Source organism: Diceros bicornis, chromosome 30, assembly GCF_020826845.1.
Source record: "Diceros bicornis minor isolate mBicDic1 chromosome 30, mDicBic1.mat.cur, whole genome shotgun sequence".
Classification (NCBI taxonomy): domain Eukaryota; kingdom Metazoa; phylum Chordata; class Mammalia; order Perissodactyla; family Rhinocerotidae; genus Diceros; species Diceros bicornis.
This window is the reverse complement of record NC_080769.1, coordinates 7,977,332-7,999,070: the sequence shown is the minus strand read 5'-3', so window position 1 is coordinate 7,999,070 and position 21,739 is coordinate 7,977,332. Positions and strand designations below refer to the sequence as shown.

Below are 21,739 nucleotides of genomic sequence, written 5' to 3'. Positions count from 1 at the left end.
CCTCTTGGGGGCAGTCACGGCCTCTATTTTCCTCTTGCAGAAGTAGTGGATTCAAACACACGTATTTACTTTTTTCTTTTTTTAATTTAACCGAACACAAAAGTATGTGTGAAGCCCTGATGTAAACCTTTTAGCACACAATCCTCAAAACAATCCTAGGAAAAAGAGCAGCTTCACAGTGGAGGATCCTGGCAGACGACACCTTAAGCAAGAGGCCAAGGTTAACATCACCAGCAATGAGTCATAGTGACATCACAGTGACATCATAAGCCCCTGATATGAGAAGGCAACATCACCTCTCTGGTATCCTTCCCAGGAAGGCCAAAACCTCAATCCAATCAAGACAAACCAAATTGAGAGGCAGTTGACAAAATTACTGACTTTTACTCTTCAAAAATGTCAAGGCATGTAAAACTGAGGGACTGTCACAGACTAGAGGAGTAAGGAACCATGTCAACTAAATGCAATGAGGGATCTTGGATTGGGTCCTGGGACAGAAAAAAGACATGAGTAGAAAAGCTGGAGAAATCCAGATCCAGTCTGTAGTTTATTAATAGTAGTGTCCCAAAGTTAATTTCTTGATTTGATAAATGTACTATGGTTATGTAAGATGTTTACAGTAGGGGCAACAGGGTATATGGGAATTCTCTCTGCTATTTTTGCAACTTTTCTGTAAGTCTAAAAATTATCTCAAAATAAAAAGTTAAAAACAAAGAAACCTGGGAAGCAGGCACTATTGATATGCCCATTTTTCTAGACGAGGCAACTGAGGCACAGAGAGGTTAAGACACTTGTCCAAGGTCACACAGCCAGGAAGCACCAGGGCATAGTCCCATGGAATATGGATCCGGAGCCCCCACTCTTAACCTCAGCACCACAGTGCCTTTATTTAATTGAAACAAAGGGCTGCATATTCTGCCTTCATCTTTGTCTTTCTCACTTGTTCCCTGTTGATGGATCTGTACGGTGACTTGTTATTAAAAGGCCGCTGCAATAAATGTTCTTGCACATGTCATTCTTCAGAATTACACGTGTACTTCTTAGGAATATTCTAAAGAGATTTGCTGGTTCAGAAGGTGTATTAGATAGACAGGTTCTCCAGAGGAATGGAACCAATAGAATATATATATGGAGAGAGGGAGAGAGAGAAAGAGATTAATTTATTACAAGGAACTGGCTCATGTGATTATGGAAGCTGAGAAGTCCAAGATCGATAGTTGGCAAGTTGGAGACCCAGGAGAGCAGGTGATGGAGTTCCAGTCGGAGTGTGAAGGCCTGAGAACCGGGATAGCCAACGGTGTAAGTTCCAGTCCAAGAGCTGGCACGCTGGAGACCCAAGAAAAGTTGTTGTTTAAGTTCCAGTCTGAAGGCAGGAAAAGACTGATGTCCCAGCTCAAGGCAGTCAGGCAGGAATTCCCTCTACTCAATGGAGGGTCAGCCTTTTTGTCCTATTCAGGCCTTCAACTGATTGGATACGACCCACCCACATTGGGGAGGACAATCTGTTTTACTCAGTCTACCTTTATGAGTATGTTATCTCATTCAAAAACACCCTCACAGACACATCTAGAATAATTGACCAAATATCTGGGCATCCCGTACCCCAATCAAGTTGACACATAAAATTAACCAGGAGAAAAGGTAGGGACATTTGTCATTTAAAGCTATGGACAAATTGCCCACACCCATCAACAATGCTCCCACAGCCTCCCCAGCACTGTGTCGTCAGATGTTCTGATTTTTGCCGATCTGGAAGTCATCTGTCCACTCTTTTTAAAAAGCTCTTGTTCAACTAGATGTTTTTCCTATAAAGCACCTTCTTGCAAAGCTCAAGGCTGGACAAGGGAGTGGGCAGCTGTAGAATGGCCTGGAATAACCCCAGCCACAGCCTGTGACCCAACCCCTTCTCCACCCTCCAATTGTTCTTCTGGGGAGGGTGGGAATGGAAACACAATGGGGACCCCCACCTCAACTGCCCTCAGTCCAGGAGGTGCTGGGGAATTATGTCCTTCCTTTGTGCGGAATTAAGCATCAACATTTCAGAGAGACGTGGGTTTGAGTCCTGGCTCACCCACTCTTATTCCATTGACTCAGTGAACATTTTTTGAGCGCTTGCTGTGTGCAGGCACTGTACTGGGCAGTGGGGATACAGCAGTGAACCAAACAGGCAAAGCCCTGCCTCGTGGAGTTTCTGTTCTCGAAGGATAAGACAGATAATAGGCATATAGGGGCTTTTAAAATGAAAGTTTTTATGGAGGGAGACATACCCACTGTGAGGTGCAAACTCTTAAGTGAACAGCTCCCGCATGCCCATTCTCTCACAGTCAGTCTGGGGGTGGAGGATGCTGTTATTTGAGCAGAGAAAGGGAGGGAAAGGCCAGGCAGACATCTTGCAGAAATGTGTCTAGGCAGAAGGGACTGCCAGTGCAAAGGTCCTGAGGTAGAAGCGTGCTTGAGCATTCAAGAAACATGTTGAAGAATCTGGGAGCAGCAAGAGCAGCGTCACCCTGAGAGAATGGCCCGGCCTCTCTGATCCTTGAGTTTCCTTATCTATAAAATGGGCCTAAGAGTTTCCACCCCCAGAGTGCAGTGGTGAGGATTAAATGAGATTGTGCCTGGCATGGAGAGAGCCTTCCAGAAACAACTTTGAAACGTTTATGAACAACAGCCTCTGCCTGTTTTGGGGAGGAGAAAGATAAGTGAGGAGGGGGCTGGCAGGGCGGGGCTGCTAAGATAGGCAGGCACAGGGGGACGGGGGCTGGCACTCCCTGCTGGGGACACACAGGTACAGAGTTGTGTGTGTTTCTGTGTGTGTTCTGGGAGTCAGGAAGGTTTTAGGGGTCTCCCAAGGATGAGGAGAGGCAGGGACAGTCTTTCTTTCCTGACAGTCCTGTTCCTTGCAAGATCTCACTCATTCAGATGGGAAACTGAGGCACCGAGGGGCTGGGGCCAGGGAAACGTCACATAGGAGCTGAGTAGGGGACTGCACCCCAGACAGCCAGTGATGGGGGCGTTCCCTGGGGTGGGGACCTCGATGGCATCAGCCCCCTCTCTCCGCCTTTACCCCCATCTACCAGACAGAGACACGGAGACAGAAACAGTACAGAGACATCGAGAGAGAAAAACGGTGACTCAGAGACGTGAAACAGAAACAGAGACACAGAGATGGAGAGATAACGGAGAGAAGAGACATGGGGACAAAGAGAGAGACAGTGAGACAGGCAGATTCAGAGAGACAAAGGCTGGGACAGAAAAAGCCTGGTGACACAGACAGACGGACAGAGAACGACCCAGAAACAGCCAGAGATAGAGACGCACACCCAGAAAGGGCTGCCCTCCAGGGAGACCCCGGGCTGCCCCGTCGGGGGCCGCCAAGAGCTCCCCGCCCCGCCCGCGTCGTGCCTGGGCCGTGACTTCAGAGCCCGCGCGGATTCTATAAATGGCCAAGCGGCGCGGCCGGGGGCGGGGCCGAGTGAGTCAGCGCGTGACGTCACTGCCGCCGGGACCCCCGCCAGGCCCCGCCCCCGCCCCGCCCCTCCTGGGCCGCCAGGGGGCGCCGGCCGCGGGGCGCCAGTCTGCACATGCGCAGTAGCGACCTTGGGCCGCCGAGGGCCGCTTAGCGTGGGCAGGAGCCCGGAATTCGTGCGTTCGAATCCTGGCTCCGCCACCGTCGCGCTCTGTGACTCTGGGCAGTCGGCTTCACCCCTCTGTGCCTCATTTCGACCTCACTTCATAGGCTGTTGTGAGGAATGAGTTAACAGATCCAAAGCACTTAGTACAGAGCAGGAGCTAATGGTTAGCTCATTTTATGTATTTTAGTGTATTTTCAACATATTTTACACCATCAACTTGTCCTTAGTTGCCTTAGCGCAGTCGTTCTCAAATGGGGGAGATCTGCCCTCCTTCCCTGGCCCTCTGGCCCCCGGGGACACTTGGCAATATCTGGAGGTACTTCTGTTTGTCAAGACTAAGTTGGGGGTGCTACTGGCATTTAGTAGGTAGAGGCTGGGGATGCTGCTTAAATTCCTACAATGCCCAGGACAGCCCCCCACCACGAAGAATTATCCAACCCCGACGTTGAGAAACCCTGCCTTAGCCTCAGAGCATTAGGGGCACAGGCCTGGGTTCCAATTCTGCTCTGCCCCTGGTGAGCTGTGTGATACTGGGAAAGCAATCCACAGCCCCGTGCCTCAGTTTTCCCATCTGTAAAGTTTGTATATTAACTGTGTCCGCTTCTGAGGGTGTTGTGAGGATTGGACTGATATATGTAATGCCTGGAACAGGGACCGACATAGGGCTGCTGTCATATTAGCATATGAAAGCTGTGCCCTAAGCATGTGGCCCACAAACTGTGTGTCCTTAACATATGAGTGTATGGCAGGTTGCTGATATGTCACCGAGTGTCACTAACATGGCCTTGACATATGTGCATGATGCGGGCATGTCATCCACCCCTGTGCTCCAGGGGTGAGATCTGGCCGGGCAGGGCTGCTTGTGGGGGTTTCCTCCAGGCCAGTGTGGCTGGGACAGGGACATCGGGGGGTGTCCATGGCCTGCAAGCTGCTAACGCAGTCACCCTGCGACTCAGGCAACCCACAGGTGGACGGAGAGGGTGAGATCCAGGATCTCTGCTCCCTCAGGTCCTTATGAGGGGCTGGAGGGGACAGAAGTGGGGTGCCAGATTCCGAGCAGAAATACTGCTATTCCCTGAGTCCTGCCCTGTGCCAGGCACTGGATATGGGAGGCATTATTTCTTCTGACCCTCCTAACACCCTCAGGAGACGGGCAGTATCATGAGTCCATTTTACAGATGTGCCAACAGAGGCTCAGAGAGGGGAAGGGACTTGCCTACAGTGATAGATGGTTGGTGTCTTGAGTTAAACTCAGGCTGGTGCTGGCTACACCACCACGGGGGGCAGTCCTGCCGCAAGACTGGAGAAAGATGACCTCAGAGACATGGCGAGATGGCCAGAGAGAGACACAAAGAGACTTGGAGACCCAGCCAGAGGCCCAGTGAACAGTAGGGGGTGCGGGGGGAGTGGGGAAAGGTTGGTCTCTGTCTGGCCAAGCCCCCCCCCCAAAAGAATAACCCAGGCCGCCCCCCTAGGTGGAAACAATGACACAATCAGCTCCCAATACCAAGGCCCTGACATCAGAGGGGGGTGGCCGAGGTGGGGGGGCGCCCCGCCCCTTGGCAGGCCCCTGTGGCCAATGGGACGGCCCTGGAAGAGGCCCGGGCCGCCTCCAGAGCTTCAAAAACTTGTGAGGAGGGAAGAGGGTGCAGACGGAGCCCCAGCCGCTGCCGAGGTCCTCAGCGCCACTGCCACCGCTGCCCACCACCGGCCAGCATGTCCTCTGCTCACTTCAACCGAGGCCCCGCCTACGGGCTGTCTGCTGAGGTCAAGAACAAGGTAGGGCTGGGGCCACATGCCCTGCCAGGCCAGAGGCCCTGCTCTTGGGATTCCTGGGGCCCTCCTGCCTATCCCCTGTGGCCTGGAACCTGAGAGGGAAGAGGGACAAGTGTGGGGTTGGGGCTGCCTTCCTCCCCCTCCTGAGCATCCCAGAGCCCTCAGCTACTGTTAGGGGGTACAATGAGGGGCATGCAGGCAGCCACAGGTCAACTGAGGTGGTCGGTCCATTTTGAAGACCCCACTTGATCAGAGGCCCCTGTTAACCCTTTGTGTTCCTAGGGGGCTGGGGATGGACTTGATTCTCCACCCCCCTAGCCTGACAAAGAAATTGGGGAGTCTTGGAGAGCTGGGGTTCCTGCGAGGCAAGGCTCAGAAAGTGTGGGAGATTGTGAAGGGAGAGGGAGACAGTTGGGGAGGGCAGAGAGCAGGACACGACAGGGGTCTCCTAATTTTGGAGTTTGGAAGACACTGGGACACCACCTTCATGCTATGGATGGGTAAACTGAGGTTTAGAGAGGGGAGGCAAGTAATTAGGGTCCTACATGTGGTAGGTGCAGAGCTGGGACCCTGGACTCGCCCCCCCACACACCAGAATGGGGTCAGCTTCTCCAGGGCAGCCCACTTGAAGTCCCCAACCCGCTGGAATGCTCCCCTGAGCGCTGACAGAGATGAAGCACCAGCCCCATTTGACAGAGGGGAACACTGAGGCTCAGGGTGGCTTTTCCCAGGGTCCCACAGCGAGGAGGTGGGGAGCTGGGATCAGAACCTGAGTCGGGGGACCCTCGGGGCTGGCGGAGGGGGCAGGTGGGGGGCGGGTGCTCGGGCCGGAGACAGATCGCCGCGCCGCCCCCCCTTCCCCCCCAGCGCCGGCCCCAGAGCCGAGCGGAGCCGCCGCGCCATATAAGGCGGCCTCGGGGAGCCCGGCCCGCGGGGCCGCGCTATATAAGGGCCGGTTTGCTTTATAAAGCCGGGCTGGTCGGGAGGGGGCGGCAGGGCCCGGGCCAGGTGAGGGGGCCGCCCCCTCCCACCACCCCCTCCCCCAGAAGAAGGGGCAGCCCGGTTCCCCAGGGGCCGGGAGCCTGTCTGGGCTGGGGAGGAGGGTTCTGGAGAAACGGAGGGGGACGAAGTGGGGAGGGGAGGGGAGGGGAGGGAGGGGGAGAGACGCAGACAGAGATTCTGGGAGCCGGAGACAGGAGAGAGACGGATGGGGGAGGGCCAGCCAGGAGCCAGATAAGACTGAGACAGGGATGGAGAGGCAGCGAGGGGCGACAGACGAGCCCCACCCCCACCCGAGGCAGGGAACCTGGAGTCGGGGACGGAGACAGACCTACAGAGGCAGAGATGGACGAGCCTGCGCCCACCCCCGGCCAGACGCGGAGGGATGGGGACGGAAGGCAGGGCCAAGGAAAGACAGACAGAGCTGGGGAGAGAGACGCAGAAATACAGACGCAAGCGGCCAGGAGGAAGACATAAGCCCCCACCCCCAGCCAGAGCCCGAGGCCGAGGCCGGGAGATGAGGACCTGGAGAGACGCTGACACAGACAGAGATGCAAGACAGAGCTGTCCCCTGCAAGGCGACATTCAAGGGCGCCTCCTTAGGTCTCCTCCTCCTCTGCCTGAGGCGTCCGGCAGGGGGGTGGAGGGGGCAGGGCCAGGGCAAGTAAGCCCCAAGTTTGGCCTGGAGGGGGAACCGGGAGGCCAGGCGCCACCTCCCAGCTCTAAGTGTCCCGCTTTCCACCCCCCTCGTCCTCAGTCTCTGGTGCCAAACCTCAGAATGCCCGGAATGGCCCCCTGGGCAGGTGCCACCTCAGCCCTGGGCCCCCCCCATGGACGCTGGGGCAGAATTGCCTTAGTTGGGAAGGGATGAGGAACAGGCCCTAGGGAGCCGCGGATTGGGCCCGGGGAGCCAAGCCTGCTCCCCACTGTGTCCTCACCACCCTCTCTATGCACCCCCCATCCACCAGCTGGCCCAGAAGTATGACCACCAGCGGGAGCAGGAACTTCGAGAGTGGATCGAGGGGGTGACAGGACGCCGCATTGGCAACAACTTCATGGACGGCCTCAAAGATGGCATCATTCTTTGCGAGTGAGTGGGGCAGACTGCCCTGGCCTGCCCCTCAACCTGGGCACTCATCTCTACCCCCTCAACCCCTCCAATGACCATGAGCTCAGAGCTGGGTTGGGCACTTCATATCTGAGACCTGGAAACAGTCTTCAGAGGTGGCAAATAATCATTGTGCCCATTTGACAGGAAAGAAAACTGAGGCCCAATTAGGTAAAACCCATCGCCCAAGTCCCGTGCTGTTCCAGTGGAAATAACTCCAGATCTAGAATGTGAATCACCACACAGACAGGGCAGGCCCAATCATGGCCTCCAGGGTCCCAAGAAAGGGAGGTCACGGCTACAAAGCAATGGGCAACAGTGGCTGTCCATCGCTCGCTGGTGACATGAGGGACGTGCCATGGTAACTGAAGTAGGTCTCGACTTTCTACTCCTCTCAGAACGTAAATCACGGAGGGAGACGTAAACCCTCACAGCTCCCAAGCTCCGATTCCAGAGTCTGACCCAGGGCAGGGTGACCTGCGGGCCAGAGTGTGCCCTGGGAAGCTTGCAGAAGGCGTGGCCTTGCCAAACCCTAGGTGCTGGAAAGTTGGAGCGAGAGGGGGTATGTCTTATTCTACCACATCCAATGGGAACAAGGAATAGGGGACGCCCTGGTGTCCCAGCTCAGACAAGGCTGCTCCGGCCTTGAAGAGGGCAGAGCCAGCCACCCACTCAGTCCTCCAAACAAGCATTTACGAGCTCCTGCTGTGTGCCAGTTTTAGGCACTGGGGGTATCGAACACACAGCTTTAGTCCTAGTGCGGGAAGTGGATCAGATAATCGATGAAACAGTCACATACCTGCCTGGGGTGGGAAGGGACACGGAGAAGAGGAGCTGGGGAGGATGGGAGGGCCGAGTGGGGTGAAGGGTTGCTGCTTGTATAGAATGGTCTAGAAAGGTAACATGTGAGCAGAATCTTGGATGAAGTGAGGGAGGGAGCTGGGAGGGCATCTGAGGGAAGAGTGGACCAGGCAGGGGGGCCAGCCAGTGCAAAGGCCCTGAGGTGGGAGCATGCCTGGTATGTTCATGGGACAGCGAGGAGGCCAGCGTGGCCGGCACCGAGTGAGGTAGGGGAAGTGGAGGGGGCCAGATGAGGTGGGGCCTTTTAATCATGCTAACAATTAGGCTTTTATTCTGAAGGCAGTGGGAAACCATAGGAGAGTTCTGACCTGGGAAGTTACTTGTTTTGAAAAGGCCATTTTAGCTGCGAGATGAAGAAGGGTTTGTAGGGGACGAGGTGGAAGCCGGGAGCCCACAGGGAGGCCACTTCAAGAGCCCAGGAGAGAGACGCTGGGGGCTCAGAGCAGGCTGGAGGTGGCGAGGAGCCAGCCGTGGGCTTCTGGAAGTCTTCAGGAGGCAGAGCCAGAGCACTGGCTGAGGGACTGGGTGTGGGGTGAGAAAGGGAGAGGAGAGCCAGGAGCAAGTTTGAGGGCTTTGCCTGGGCACCTCGAAGGGTGGGTGGGTTTCCTGAGCTGGAGGTGGGGATGGAGGGAGCTCTGTGGGGAGAGGTGGGTGTCAGCAGTCCGGGGCGGGGAGTCCTTGGGGTACCAAAGGCATTTCAAGTCAAGAGCCTGGATGAGGTCATGGGGGTGAGGGTGGCAGGGAAGTCTCAGGCCTGAGCTGCGGGCTCTCCACGGTGCAGAGGTCCAAGAGGGAAAAGGAGGCTGAACCGTGGTCGCCAGCGAGGCGGGGGCACCGCAGGAGACCCCTACATACCCTGGATGAGAGCCTTTCTGCCCCGAGACCTGAGTCTGGTCCTGGGGTTGGCTTCCCATCTCGGTCCTGCCTGTGTGTGCGGTGGATGGGTGGGCTGCGGCTGAGAGCTGACGGCAGTGGGAAATAGCAAAATGGGTATCGCCCACCGGCTGTCATCCTGAGCCCTTGTCCCGCGCCTGGGCTGGGCATGGGTAGGGAGCACAGGGGTCCCTTTCTCACTCTCCTCCCCCACTCCTCGTAGGTTCATCAATAAACTCCAGCCGGGCTCCGTGAAGAAAGTCAATGAGTCGACCCAAAATTGGCACCAGGTGAGTCCAGGCTCTTTTTTAACTCTTTGAACCCCTGGCCCTCAGACCTCCACCATGTCCCCCCACACACTGACTGCCGCCTGCTCCCCTCCAGCTGGAGAACATCGGCAACTTCATCAAGGCCATCACCAAGTACGGGGTGAAGCCCCACGACATCTTCGAGGCCAACGACCTGTTTGAGAACACCAACCACACCCAGGTGCAGTCCACGCTCCTGGCCCTGGCCAGCATGGTGAGTGGGGGAGGGTGGGCGCCGGGCAGGGGCCGCGGGCGGTCTGGGCCGGGAGGGGAGTGGGGCCGCTCGTGCCCAGGGCCCAGCGTGGGTGGGGGGAGAGTGGGTGCTGCAAAGGGTCTTGAGGGGACGATGCGGCCCAGAGGCTCCCTCGTCAGTCCCCACCCCCTCGCCCTCCCCAGGCCAAGACGAAAGGGAACAAGGTGAACGTGGGCGTAAAGTACGCAGAGAAGCAGGAGCGGAAATTTGAGCCGGAGAAGCTCCGAGAAGGGCGGAACATCATCGGGCTGCAGGTGCCGCCCCTTCCGCGCCCGGCCCACGCTGCTGAGCTGAGGGGGAGGTGGAGGAGGCCGGGAGGGCCCCCTGGTCCCTGAGGGCTTTTGGCGACACGATATTTGGCATTAACTAAGCTATATGCCAGCCGCTGTGCTGCCTCACTCCTCCCGCATTTCTGGGTGGGGGGGGTGGGACTGTTACGATCATACCCTTTATAAAGATGCGGAAACTGAGGCCCGGAGAAGCTAGCTCTCTCGCCAGGATCGACCAGGTGATGAGTAGCCGGGCTGGGACTTGAACCCTGGAAGTCAGGCCCTGGTGCTCAGAGCCACTTACTGGTGGTGTGACACACCCTCTCTGGGCCTGTTTCCAGCCTGTAGCCCAAGGGTGGAAACAGGGCCATGTAGGTGTCCCCAGACATTGGTATATCTCGTGGCTCTTGGTGAGGCTCTGTAACCCCGGGTGGTTCTCCTCTGGCTCCCTAGATGGGCACCAACAAGTTTGCCAGCCAGCAGGGCATGACCGCCTATGGCACCCGGCGCCACCTCTACGACCCCAAGCTGGGCACGGACCAGCCCCTGGACCAGGCCACCATCAGCCTGCAGATGGGCACCAACAAGGGAGCCAGCCAGGTGTGTGGGGGGCTGCGGGGCGGGCTGGCGGGGCCCGTGGCCCTGGCCATCCCCACGGCCTGACCACGCTGCCCCCCGCAGGCGGGCATGACCGCGCCGGGGACCAAGCGGCAGATCTTCGAGCCGGGGCTGGGCATGGAGCACTGCGACACGCTCAACGTCAGCCTGCAGATGGGCAGCAACAAGGGGGCCTCGCAGCGGGGCATGACCGTGTACGGGCTGCCGCGCCAGGTCTACGACCCCAAGTACTGCCTGACGCCCGAGTACCCGGAGCTGGATGAGCCGGCCCCGAACCACCACCTGCACAATTACTACAACTCTGCCTAGGCCCGGGCCTCCCTGCCTTCCCCGGGGAGGCTGGCTGCTGCTCTCGGCAGGGCCCCGCCCGGCCCCGCCAAACCCTCCCCCTGCATGGCGCCCTCCAGCCCGCTGGCACCTGCCACAGGGTTAGCGTTGGGGGGAGCAGCCTGGGGGGTCTGTGCGGGGGGAGGGGCCCTCCTCCCTGGAGCGCCCTCCACAGGGTCCACCATCGAGCCGGGTGTTCCCAACAGCACCCAAAGGACGCACTGAGCAAAGCTACTCCGGCTGTCCCCCCACTCCCTCACAGGTGGGTCCCCCCAGGACGAGAAGCCCCCCAAGCGAAGCCCCCAGAGCCCAGGCTCGGCCTGCCCCCGCCCCATTCCCGCAGTGGGAGCCAACTGCATGCCCAGAGACCCAGCGGACACACGCGGTTTGGTTTCAGCGACTGGCGTACGTGGATGTGACAGCGGCGTTTGTGACGCGAGCACTTTCTTTTTCTATTTCACTGGAGCACAATAAACGGCTGTAAAATCATCCGAGGACCCAGGGCTGCTCTCTTCCAGGGCCTGCGTGGCTCTTGCACACGCGCAAACAGCCTTGCTCAGATACACTCCGTCTCCCGCACGCACGCTCACACGCACCCTGACACACACCCGGAGCTCACAGCCACTCGCTGGACCCAGGGCAGGCACCCACTCCCACCCAAATCCGCACACACGCACCATTACGTGTGTAGGGCGTGCACACGCTCTCTGCAGCCTTAGCCACACAGACGCTGCCCTTTCGCACACATGCAGTACACCCTCGAACATGTACATAAGGTCCACACGCACATGCTCGGCACCCACGTACCTTCCCGGGGAGCCTGTGAGTTGTATTGAGAAACAGCCAGGCTGGCCCGGATGTGAATCACAGTTCTGCTGCTCGCTAGCCGGGTGACCTTGGGCAAGTCACTTCCCTTGCCTAGGCCTGTTTTCCATCAGGAAAATGGGGAGAGCGAGGCTTAAGGGGTCATAGGGAAGCCTAAATGAAATGACGCCTCCAGGTGGGGGATGGCATCTGGCACCGATCAGTGAGAATGGACAGACAGCAAGCCGGGTCCTGGAGGCCCCTGTGGGCAGGGGGAACCCGTGGCCCTGGAGTGGACTGTGGGCAAGTTTGAGGGGACAGGGTAGTGGGCGAGTGGGCACCGCGGGGGCCGAGAGTGACGGCCTTTACTGACCGGCACAGAGCAGTGGAGTAGCTGACAGCGGGGTGCGGCTGCCCTGTGAGCCCAGTTCACTCTCTCCCTTCTCCTTAAGGCTGGTCCCCGAGTCTGGCTTGCCAGCCCAGGCCCCTGGAAGTCTGTGGACAGGGCCCCAACCTCCTCACATTTCAGAGGGGACCCTGTTCTCCCCATGGTGTGGGCCCCAGCCATCCTGCCTGGAAGCCAGCACTGTCAGGGTTCCAAGAAGACGCAGCCATGCGGGGCTCACAGAGCAGGCTTCCCCCCTCCCTCCCTCCCCAGGGCACGAGGCTGGAACACGGGGACCTGCAGAGACACACCAGAAGACTCCCATGCACAGACGCACACGGCCCCCGGGGCCTCGTAAACGGATTCCAGGCGCTCTTGGCCTGGCTACCGCAAGTCCTGCTCCCCCAGGGCCGGGGCGGGGAAGCTATGCCGAGGAGGATCCATGGCTGGCCCCGGGCCCTGGCTCCTCGGAAAACAGCACCATATTAGCACTTGGCCTGGGAGACTGGGGTGGGCGGGCCCTTGATGCCAGAGGAACGAGCCCCCTTTCTGCTGGACCCCGGAGGGCACCCCCCACCCAGGCACCTGTCCACTGCTCTGCCATGTCCTCTGGCTCCTGCCTGGGCCACAGGACCTTATCTGGGGCCTCGGAGGGGCAGGTGGGGAAGCCAGGGAGGGCCACGTCAGGGCAGGGTGGGCCTTGGGGGGCACATGCCAGACCCCGGCTGGGCCTGGTGGCCAGGGCTCCCAGCCAGCTCGGCATCTTCCTCGGCTGTTCACATCCCTCATGCCCCGGGTGGGTGCAGAGCCTCTTGAACCATGCCAGGCATGGTGCTAGGCGCCTCCCGCCTCAGCAAGGCCCCGGGAGGAAGGTTCCATCATCCTTCTCACTGTACCGACGACGAATCCAAAGCACAGGTCAGCTGCCGCCCAGGCCCCCGAGGCTCAGTGGAGAAGCTGGATCCGCCCCAGCACAGGCGCGGAGCAGCAGGACGTCCGTCACACACACATGATCTGAGGGCACCAGCACCCGGGGGCTCACCATCAGCCACGTTCTGATGCGTGTTTTTCCAACACCACCAAGCAGTTAACTCAATTCTGACACCAACCACCTGGAGATGGAGTCAGAGCCCACAGGTTAAGGGCTCAGTCCCACAAGACTGCCCCCCACCAGGTGCCAATCGCAAGTCCACGCTGTCACCTGTGCCTCTGACCCATGACCCCCTCCTCAGGTTCGATCAGTTTGCTAGAGCAGCTCATAGAACTCTGAAACATTTTACTCACTAGATTATTGGTTTATTATAAAAGGATATAACTCAGGAACAGCGCTCGAGCACACACACGCATTGAGCCCCAACCTCAGACAAAGGTCTCTGCCGTGGACCCTGACTCTCCTTCAACGGGAGGCGGCTTCCCCACAGCGCCCAGGAAGCCGAGAGCTGATCTCTCAGCCTGGACCTTGGACACATGATGAAGTAAGCCCCCCCCGGGCTGTCGGGCTGTGGAGCCAGGCCTCCCGGGTTCAAGGCCCAGCTGGGGGACCTTGGGCCAGCAACCTCCCCTCTGGCCTCAGTTTCCTCATCCACGAACCTGGGACGCCTGCCTCACAGGCGGCTGTTGGGGCACGGGCGTGACGCAAGCAGCCTGAGAGCAGCGTCTGGCACAGGGTGGCCCTTGAGCGATGTCGCCATCCGGCCGTACCCAGGAAGCCCCCCCCCCCGCCCCATTCTACCCCAGCTCCCCTGGGCTGTTAGCCCCGTTCTTTGTTGTGACTATACACGCCTGGCCTGAGGGCTGTGGGTTCATCCATGTCCCAGGAGCCCAGCACTGCCCTGGTTTCACCCCGAATGCTTGTCGAGCGGACGAAACGTTGGGCAGTTTGAAGGACTGACCAAACCCCACTTCCAATGGCCCGCCAGGCAGCCTCTGAATGCCTCAGTTTCCCCTTCCCTCCTGCTCCCGGCTGAGCCCCTGGGGCTGCCCCAGAACGCAGAAAATCAGAGAGCCGGGAGTTTGTATCTCTGCTTTATTTAAGAGTGCGTGACTGACAGCTGCCCGGGACCAGCCCCTCCCTCCTCTACAAAAGCAACTAAAAATGACCCGGGGGCTGCCCTGCCAGGGGGCCTGTGGGAGTGTGGCTTCAAGTCCCGGGCCACTGGCCTTGGAAGGCAGGGAAGGAGGGCAGGCAGTCCAGTTCCGACGGGTGAGTGGGGGAGGAGGCTGGAGAGTCCTGAGGCAGCCTCTTCGGGGCTTGCCCTGGCCCAGGGTGTCAGGACGCCGGCCTGGAGGAGCCAGGCAGGCCGCACAGGGACGGGAGGGAGCAAGTCCAAGACTTGCAGAGCCAAGGGAGGCAGGTCAGGCCCCCGGGGCCCAGCAGCTCCCCCTCAACTCCACCCTGTGCCCACAAGCACACCCCACGGCCACACACACACACTCACACCCACTCCACACACACACACACAGGGCTGCATAGGCCCTGGACCCACCCCCTGGACCCTGGAATGTCTCTGGATTGGTACCCAGTGGGCGGGCACACGCAGGCGGGGCTGCCACGGGGGCGGTTCCTCTGCGATGCTACTGATTGGCCGCCTCGCAGGCGTCTATCCAATCGCTGTACACGTCCACCGGTTCTGACAGATCTGAGCCACTGAGGTCAAGGGCGACTGGGGGCATTGGACCCCTTCCCCATACACACCTCTGCTGCTCACGCCGGTGTACCCAGAGCCCTGTCCTGCACCCTGTCACCCCACATAGGTCGGCAGGCGGCACTGGGCTCCTCTGGGCGGCCACAGCCCTGCGCCAGGGCACACGGGGGCCAGAGGAGTAGGGGCTGGCTTCCAGCCCCCTCACTCTTGGCCAGGTGCCCCTGAGCAGCCCACCCAGGGCACCCCGCCCCCACCCCCTGGAAAACGCCAGGTTTCCCAAGGATACATGTGATAGGCGTCTGGAATTCCTCTAGGCACACGGTACAAGAGATGACTCCAGTGTTGCGGGCACGGTCCCTGGAACAGGAGGAGGTGGGGGGGCTGGTGAGCCAGGACACCTGTGTCTAGGGGTGACGGTCCCGCTAACGGGGAGGCCCGGGCAGAAAGGAGGACGGTGACCGAGGGAGGAGCGGGAGGCCCCGTGAGGCAGGACCCCCGGCCCCCGGCCCCACTCACATTTTCACGTCACAAGACTTCTCGTGGTTGCAGAAGGGGCAGGTGAACTGGGTCTCTAGGGTGCCTGTCATCTTCTTCTTGGGAGGCGGCTTCCGTTTGGACTTTCGGCGCCCCATGTCTGCAGGAAGGCGACCCTGGGGGGAGGGAGGCAGAAGTCAGCGACTCATGGGACCCATGCAGCCCTCCAGCTCGACGCTCTAGGAAGCAGGCTGGAGGGAGGGCCTGGCTGGCCCATAGTGAAGCGGGACTTGCACAACGGTGCCTTCCGGGGCAGGCGGACAACCCTGCGTAGAGGAGGTGGGGGCAGGCTCTGCTGTCAGGCGGCCTGGGTTCTAACCCCGGCCCCCCATGACTGTGTGACCCCGAGCAGGTTACTTAAGGTCTCTGTGCCTCAGTTTCCTGCCTATAAAATAGATGAGGCTGCTATCTCAGAGGGCTCTTGTGGGGCCGACACGATGAATGGTAAGTGAAGTGCTTGCACAGGGCCTGCCATCCACTGTGGCACCTGCACAGGAAACCACTGTTCCTGGGGAGGATGACGTGACAGATTCTGCGACAGGCCACTGCGCAGGCCCACGCAGAACCCAAGTGCTCAAAAGCCGGTCATTTTAGGCGCAGCTGCTCCTCTTGCGGAAGGGACGTGCAAGTGCTACCCGGCGGAATGGTACCCGGGGCATGTGACAGAGCCTCCAGGTGGGCCCCCTGGGTGCCTCTCCGCAGACGAGGAGCTGTCGGGCAGAGAAGAGGGGACAAGTGTTTTGAGCAAAGAAACACCACGTGCAAAGGCCCAGGGGCAGGGGTCTGAGGGCCCCAGGCAGCATCTGGGGACCACACAGGTGGGGGAGAGGGGCAGGCTGAAGAGGGCGCAGGGCAGGAGGGAGGGGTTTGGGTGGATCCTGGAGGCCGTGGGGAGAAAAAGGATGAAATCACTTTGTATTTTGAAGGGATTGAGGAGTCAAGAGTCTGGAGGACGATGAAGTCAGAACGGGGACAGGGCCGTTCGGGGTGGAGAGACGGCAGTGGGCGAGAGGTTGAGGGGACAAGTCAGCGAAGCGAGCAAGCACGGAGAGAGAAGGAAGGGCCCGGGGTGACTCCTAAGGTTGTGGGGGGACTAGAGTGGGTGAGCAGGGGGAGAAGGCAGCATCATTCTCTGATGTCTAATAGGAAGAACAAGGTGTAGGGGGAAATGATGGCGTCAGGTGCCAGAGGGACGTCTAGGGACAGATGTCTCAGAGGCGGGGGCTACCACGGAGCACAGACCACTGAGCACATTTCCCATGCCAGGCGCTGGGCTCAGGGCTCTGTGGTTTGCCATTCCTGAACCTTCCAAGGCACTCCCCTCCCACCACCACCACACACACACTACCTACACTCGACTGCTGGTTCCAGCATCGTGCCTCCACGACAGGGGAGGTCAGTAGCCCGCCAGAAGAAAGACCCGAGTTTCATTCATATTTAGCCATCACTCTCTATGTGACGTCCTCATTCTTTTTTTTTTTTTTTTTGGTGAGGAAGATTGGCCCTGAGCTAACATCTGTGCCAATCTTCCTCTATCTTGTATGTGGGACGCGGCCACAGCATGGCTGATGAGCGGTATGTAGGCCAGAGTCTGGGATCCGAACCTGCAAATCCCGGGCTGCCAAAGCGGAGTGTGCAAACTTAACCACTACGCCACCGGGCGGCCCTGACATCCTCATTCTTAACTGACGGTGCTTCCAAATCACTGAGAAACAGCCGTCAGAGAACACCCACAAGCCCCCAGGCCCACCCCTTCTGCCCTCTCTCCTTTGCTGTGGAAGGATGTCCACGCTTGCCACAAAAACCACTTGTTACCTTGGGCCCTGGATCCCAACATCACATTTTCTCTCCCTGCTGGATCATTAACAGATACATTCTTATTACCTCTCCCATCGTTAAAAGCAACAGTGCCTTCGTTCTCTGTGGGCTTCTGTTCCCTCCCATTCTCTCTCTGCTCCCCCGCCCATGCGGCCCATCCCAAGGGGCAGTCCCCGCTCCTCAGGGCACTGGACACACCGGTTCCTCTTCCCACCCTTCCTATGGGGCTCTCAGGACCCACACTCGCCCACCTCCGCCTCACCGGCAGCTTCTTTCAGCCTCTGCCGCTGCTGCTACACCCCCTCCCCCAATTCACTAACGATACCTGAGCCCACAAGCTCAATCTTTGGGCCCCTCCCCTCTGTGCCTCAGCTCATCCCCATGGAGAGCTTGCCCAGTCTCAGGGCTTCAAATGCCTCCTCTACCCTCATGTCTCCTCTGAACGGCAGACTCGCCCGTCTACCTGCCCCAGCCACACCTCCCCACCTGATGCTAACAAACGTTTAAACATCACCCGTCCAAAACCGAGCTCCTAACACCTCAAGCTGCTCTCCCAGTCTTCCCCATCTCAGCAGATAGCAAGACCATCTTTCCAAAAACCTTGGACTCATCCTCAATTCCTTCCACTCTGTCTCACACCCCTTATACAATACTCTCCAGCTGCTCTACCTCTACAATAGTCATGCGTCGCATAACGATGTTTCTGCCAACGATGGACTGCATATATGATTGTGGTCCCATAAGATTAGTCCCACAAAGCCGAGGTGCGTAGGAGGCTGTACCATCTAGGTCTGTGTAAGCACACACTATGATGTTCGCACAACGACGAAATCGCCTAGCGACGCCTTTCTCAGAACGTGGCCCCCTCATTAAGCAACGCATGACTCTATATCCAGATCCGACCACTTCTCACCACCCCCAGAGCCAGCTCTGTGCTCTGAGTCCTGAGTCCAGGTCATCTCTGGCCTGGACTATCACAACAGCCTCCTCGTTGGTCTCCTTGCGTCTCCAACCCCGTCCCGCACCCTCCAAATGTAAATTCCCTGAGGGGAGGAATTTTTGTCTTGTCTTTGTATCCCCAGAGCCTAGAGCTGCTCTTGCACAGAGCTGGTGCTCAACAAATATTTGCTGAATGAATGAATGAACCTGTGCCAGGCCCTCCGCTAAACCACAGCAATGCTGCCATTAAGGCCGGCAAGGCATCTGCGCTTGTGAAACTCACATTTTCACAGAAGAAGACAGATCCTTAAGTTAACTACTAAGCGAAATCATTTCAAATACTGGTAAGTCCTATGAGGTTAACAAACAGGGCTGGGTGAACACTTCCAGGACGGGGCTACTTGAGATAAGGGTGGAGCGGCAAAGACCCTCTGGGCAAGCTGAGGCCTGAATGCTGGGAGAGGGCAACCACGCCAGGTAGTCCGGGCAGAGAAAATAGCACCCGCAAAGGCTCGGAGGCAGAAGCAGCTGTTCTGGAGGAAGAAGATTGGTAGGGCTGAAGCTCACTGAGCGATGAAGAGAAAGGTATGAGATGCGACAGAAAAGCAGTAGGCTGACCCCACGAGGCCCTGCACTAAAGTAAGCTGTAGCCCGCTCTCTCTCCTGCAGGGGCAGTGTTTATTTATTTTTTTTTCCCCAAAGCCCGCCCGGGACACCATCCGCAACAGAATCACCTGGGGGTGCTCAAAAAATGCAGATTTCTGAAGCTCCCCCCCACTAGACTGTCAGGTGTGCAAGGGGGGAGCATGATTTGCCCCCTGCTGAATCCTCAACACACGTAGTGAGTGGTATACATTAAGCGCTCAATAACTGTTTGTTGAATGAATAAACAAGTCCTGAATCAGAAGCTACAGATGGGCCCCAGGATCTCATTTCACCCGGTGACTACAGCAGCACCCCCACCTCCACCCCATAAAAGGATGCATCTAAAGCTCCAGGGGCCTCGGCCCGGCCTTCCGCGGCCACCTAAGTCCAAGCGCGCCGAGGGGCTCGGCCCCCGACCCTGCTGTGACTCAGGAGCCGGCGGGTGGGCGGTCCCTCCAGGCTCCCCGAGGCTTGGGCGTCGCTTCCCGCCTCTGAGCAGCCCCGCTCACCGGGCTGGGGCCCGGGAAGAGAAGCTCCCCGATGGGCTGCCCCCCAAGCCCGGGGTCTTCGGCGCCTCCCCAGGACCCCGTGAGCGCCCCGGGGTGGAGCAGCGCCCAGGCCCGCCCAGCCCCAACGCCCGCCCGCGCGAACCATCACCTGCACTCGCCGCCCCTCGTTGCCACAGCCTCGTTCACCCGGGAGACAGTGACTTCCGGCTCTCGGCGGAAGCGGAAAGCCTCTCCTCCCCTCACGCCCCGCCCACCCATGGCCGGGACCGCCCCGCGAGCAGGCCCCGCCTCCTCCAGTGCGCACGCGTACTCGCCTTGGCGGGGGGGGGGGCGGCCGGCGGCGGGGTCGCAGTGCGCCTGCGCGAGGACCTGCTCGCGTTTGTCTATTGCAGCGCACACTGCCGGCCTGTACTTCTGGTGAGTTTCCAGGGGTGGGCGTTCCCGCGTTTCAGGACCCGTGGGCCGGGCCATACCAGCGCTGGAAAGGCAGCCTCGCTCTCGGCCGCAGCACCTTCGCTTACCTTCTCTCCCAGTTCAAGACCCAGACCCTCGCAGCCCACCAGCGTCTCCCCAACTTCGGACACATTCAAATATCCCAGTGCTAAGGAATTGCAAATACCAGGCTGGCTGAATCAGGGTGAGGGGGAAGCTAGTAAGAGGCTCTTCTGAAGCTTTAACATGCTGTTGGTCCGCGGATCACACTTTGAGTGGTGAGATTACGATAGACGAGGTTGGATAGGCAGGCAGGGGCCGGGTCACTTGGGGTCTTGTGGGCCGTGTTAAGGCCTTTTAATGGATTTTGAGCCTAGAAGTTCTCGATGCAAATAACCCATAATCAATCTATAACTCAAAATTGAGGTGAGTTTATTATGAGCCAGATCTGAGGACTAGCTTGGGGCCTTACTTCCCCAAGGAAGGAAGGGCACCAAAAAAGTGGGGTATACAGAGTGGTTACATACCTTCTTGGAACAAAGAGCATACATCATAAATGAAAGCAATGTCCTTTTTACAATAGTCACCAGATTGCTTTGCCAGCACAGCAATTCGGTGAACACAGTGGGTCGGTGGTCACAAGCTTAGTGCAGCAGGTCAGCAATTAATCCTTACTTTAGGGAGAGATGCTTATCCTTAAAGAAATGCAGATATGGGGGGAAGTTACAGCCCTATCTTTAGGGGCATCATTCTTGGCTTTGGGACATTGTAAATGTTTAAAGCAGATGTACAATGCATGCTCAACAGGCCCCGTCAGGCCCTTTTGGAACAACAAGGTCAGGCCGAATTAGTGTTAACTCAAATGGCTTCCTCATATACTCCAGTATATCCTATTGCTTGTCATTTATTTATGAAAGTGATGTTTGGTCTGCAAATTAAGAAGCCTACACTAGCTGCCGTTGGAAAATAGAGGGGAGCTGGAAGACCAGCTTGAAAGCTGGAGCAGTAGTTGGATGGAAGATGGTGGTGGCCTGGACTAGGGTAGTGATGACAGAAATTTACACCTCTAGAAGTCTAGATATGACTCCAAGCCCCGTTTTGGAGCTGGGGGAGGGGAAACAAGGCTCCACAATTCCCACAATTGAGTGAAAAGGCTGGACATAAAGGATCCATGACCACACTCTTCAGTGCAGCAGGGGACTGTGTGTGGATCTCTGAGAGCATACGAGGGTGGAGGTGGTTGCCAAACCAGTCTGAGAAGTTAGGGAAGGCTGATCCTCGGGTTGAAATCCGAAGCGTGAGTAGGAGTTACACAGAAGCAGCTCCTACAGAACTTATGATGGAGTGAAGGAGAGAAGATGGTCCAGGATGACTCCTACTGTCCGCAGCCCCTGGGTGCTGCCTCTTACTCAGCTGGGGAAGGCTCAGGCGAGATGATTTGGAGGAGAAGTCAAAGGTCGTGTTTTGGCCATAATAAGATTGAGACAAGCAAGTGGAGCTATGCAACAGGCCGTTGGAAGTGGAGTCTGGAGCTCAGGAAAAAGATCTGGATGTGATTTTGAGAGCCATCACATATGGAGGTTATTTGAAGCCTTGGGGCAAGGGGAGGTCACCTGGTTTCAGGGGTGAGGAGCAAAGTAGAGTAAAAGAAGAGGGCTAAGAAGGCGACCAGGGGCTCCCCAACCTTAGCGGTCAGGAGGACGAGGAGCCAGCAAGAGACTGGGCAGGCCGGTGAGGGAGGAGGAGAAGGAAATGGATGCCGTCTCCCAGAGGCCCCAGAAGAAGGTATTTCAAGACGGGGAGAGCAGCCAGCTGTGTCACATGTGGCTGAGAGTTTGAGTCAGATGAGGAAAGAGAATTGACTGTTGACTTTGACAAGCGTTTGGTCACTGGTGACCTTGATAAGAGCTGTTTTCCTTAAGAGTGTTCGGGAAAATAACTTGGAATGAGATGTATTTGAAATAGACCTGTCTTCAAGATGTCCAGGAGGGGGCAGTGTTATCC

At 58.1% G+C, this 21,739-nt stretch overlaps 2 protein-coding genes across 2 annotated transcripts; one reads left to right on the top strand and one right to left on the bottom strand.

Annotated features, from left to right (window-relative positions):
• Positions 1 to 5,279: 5,279 nt before the first annotated feature.
• On the top strand, positions 5,280 to 11,513 carry CNN1 (calponin 1). Its single transcript, XM_058525960.1, has 7 exons — positions 5,280 to 5,411; positions 7,376 to 7,497; positions 9,473 to 9,539; positions 9,634 to 9,771; positions 9,954 to 10,064; positions 10,533 to 10,679; positions 10,761 to 11,513. Exons 1-7 carry the CDS (start codon positions 5,349 to 5,351, stop codon positions 11,004 to 11,006), a joined length of 894 nt encoding a protein of 297 aa, XP_058381943.1. The 5' UTR covers positions 5,280 to 5,348; the 3' UTR covers positions 11,007 to 11,513.
• Positions 11,514 to 14,222: 2,709 nt separating this feature from the next.
• Positions 14,223 to 19,505, bottom strand: ELOF1 (elongation factor 1). The gene is made up of 4 exons (XM_058525968.1): positions 19,452 to 19,505; positions 15,375 to 15,508; positions 15,145 to 15,215; positions 14,223 to 14,852 (listed from the first exon to the last, which is right to left on the bottom strand). Exons 2-4 carry the CDS (start codon positions 15,488 to 15,490, stop codon positions 14,788 to 14,790), a joined length of 252 nt encoding a protein of 83 aa, XP_058381951.1. The 5' UTR covers positions 15,491 to 15,508; positions 19,452 to 19,505; the 3' UTR covers positions 14,223 to 14,787.
• Between the last annotated feature and the right edge of the window lie 2,234 nt (positions 19,506 to 21,739).

Excerpts from the sequence above, each read along its gene's own strand:
- CNN1 (XM_058525960.1), top strand. The coding sequence starts at position 5,349 with ATGTCCTCTGCTCACTTCAACCGAGGCCCCGCCTACGGGCTGTCTGCT. Across the intron at positions 9,540-9,633 it reads CGACCCAAAATTGGCACCAG|CTGGAGAACATCGGCAACTT; the intron begins GTGAGTCCAGGC and ends GCTCCCCTCCAG. Across the intron at positions 10,065-10,532 it reads GGAACATCATCGGGCTGCAG|ATGGGCACCAACAAGTTTGC; the intron begins GTGCCGCCCCTT and ends CTGGCTCCCTAG.
- ELOF1 (XM_058525968.1), bottom strand. The coding sequence starts at position 15,490 with ATGGGGCGCCGAAAGTCCAAACGGAAGCCGCCTCCCAAGAAGAAGATG. Across the intron at positions 15,216-15,374 it reads AAGTCTTGTGACGTGAAAAT|GGACCGTGCCCGCAACACTG; the intron begins GTGAGTGGGGCC and ends CTCCTGTTCCAG. Across the intron at positions 14,853-15,144 it reads ATTCCAGACGCCTATCACAT|ATCTGTCAGAACCGGTGGAC; the intron begins GTATCCTTGGGA and ends TCAGTGGCTCAG.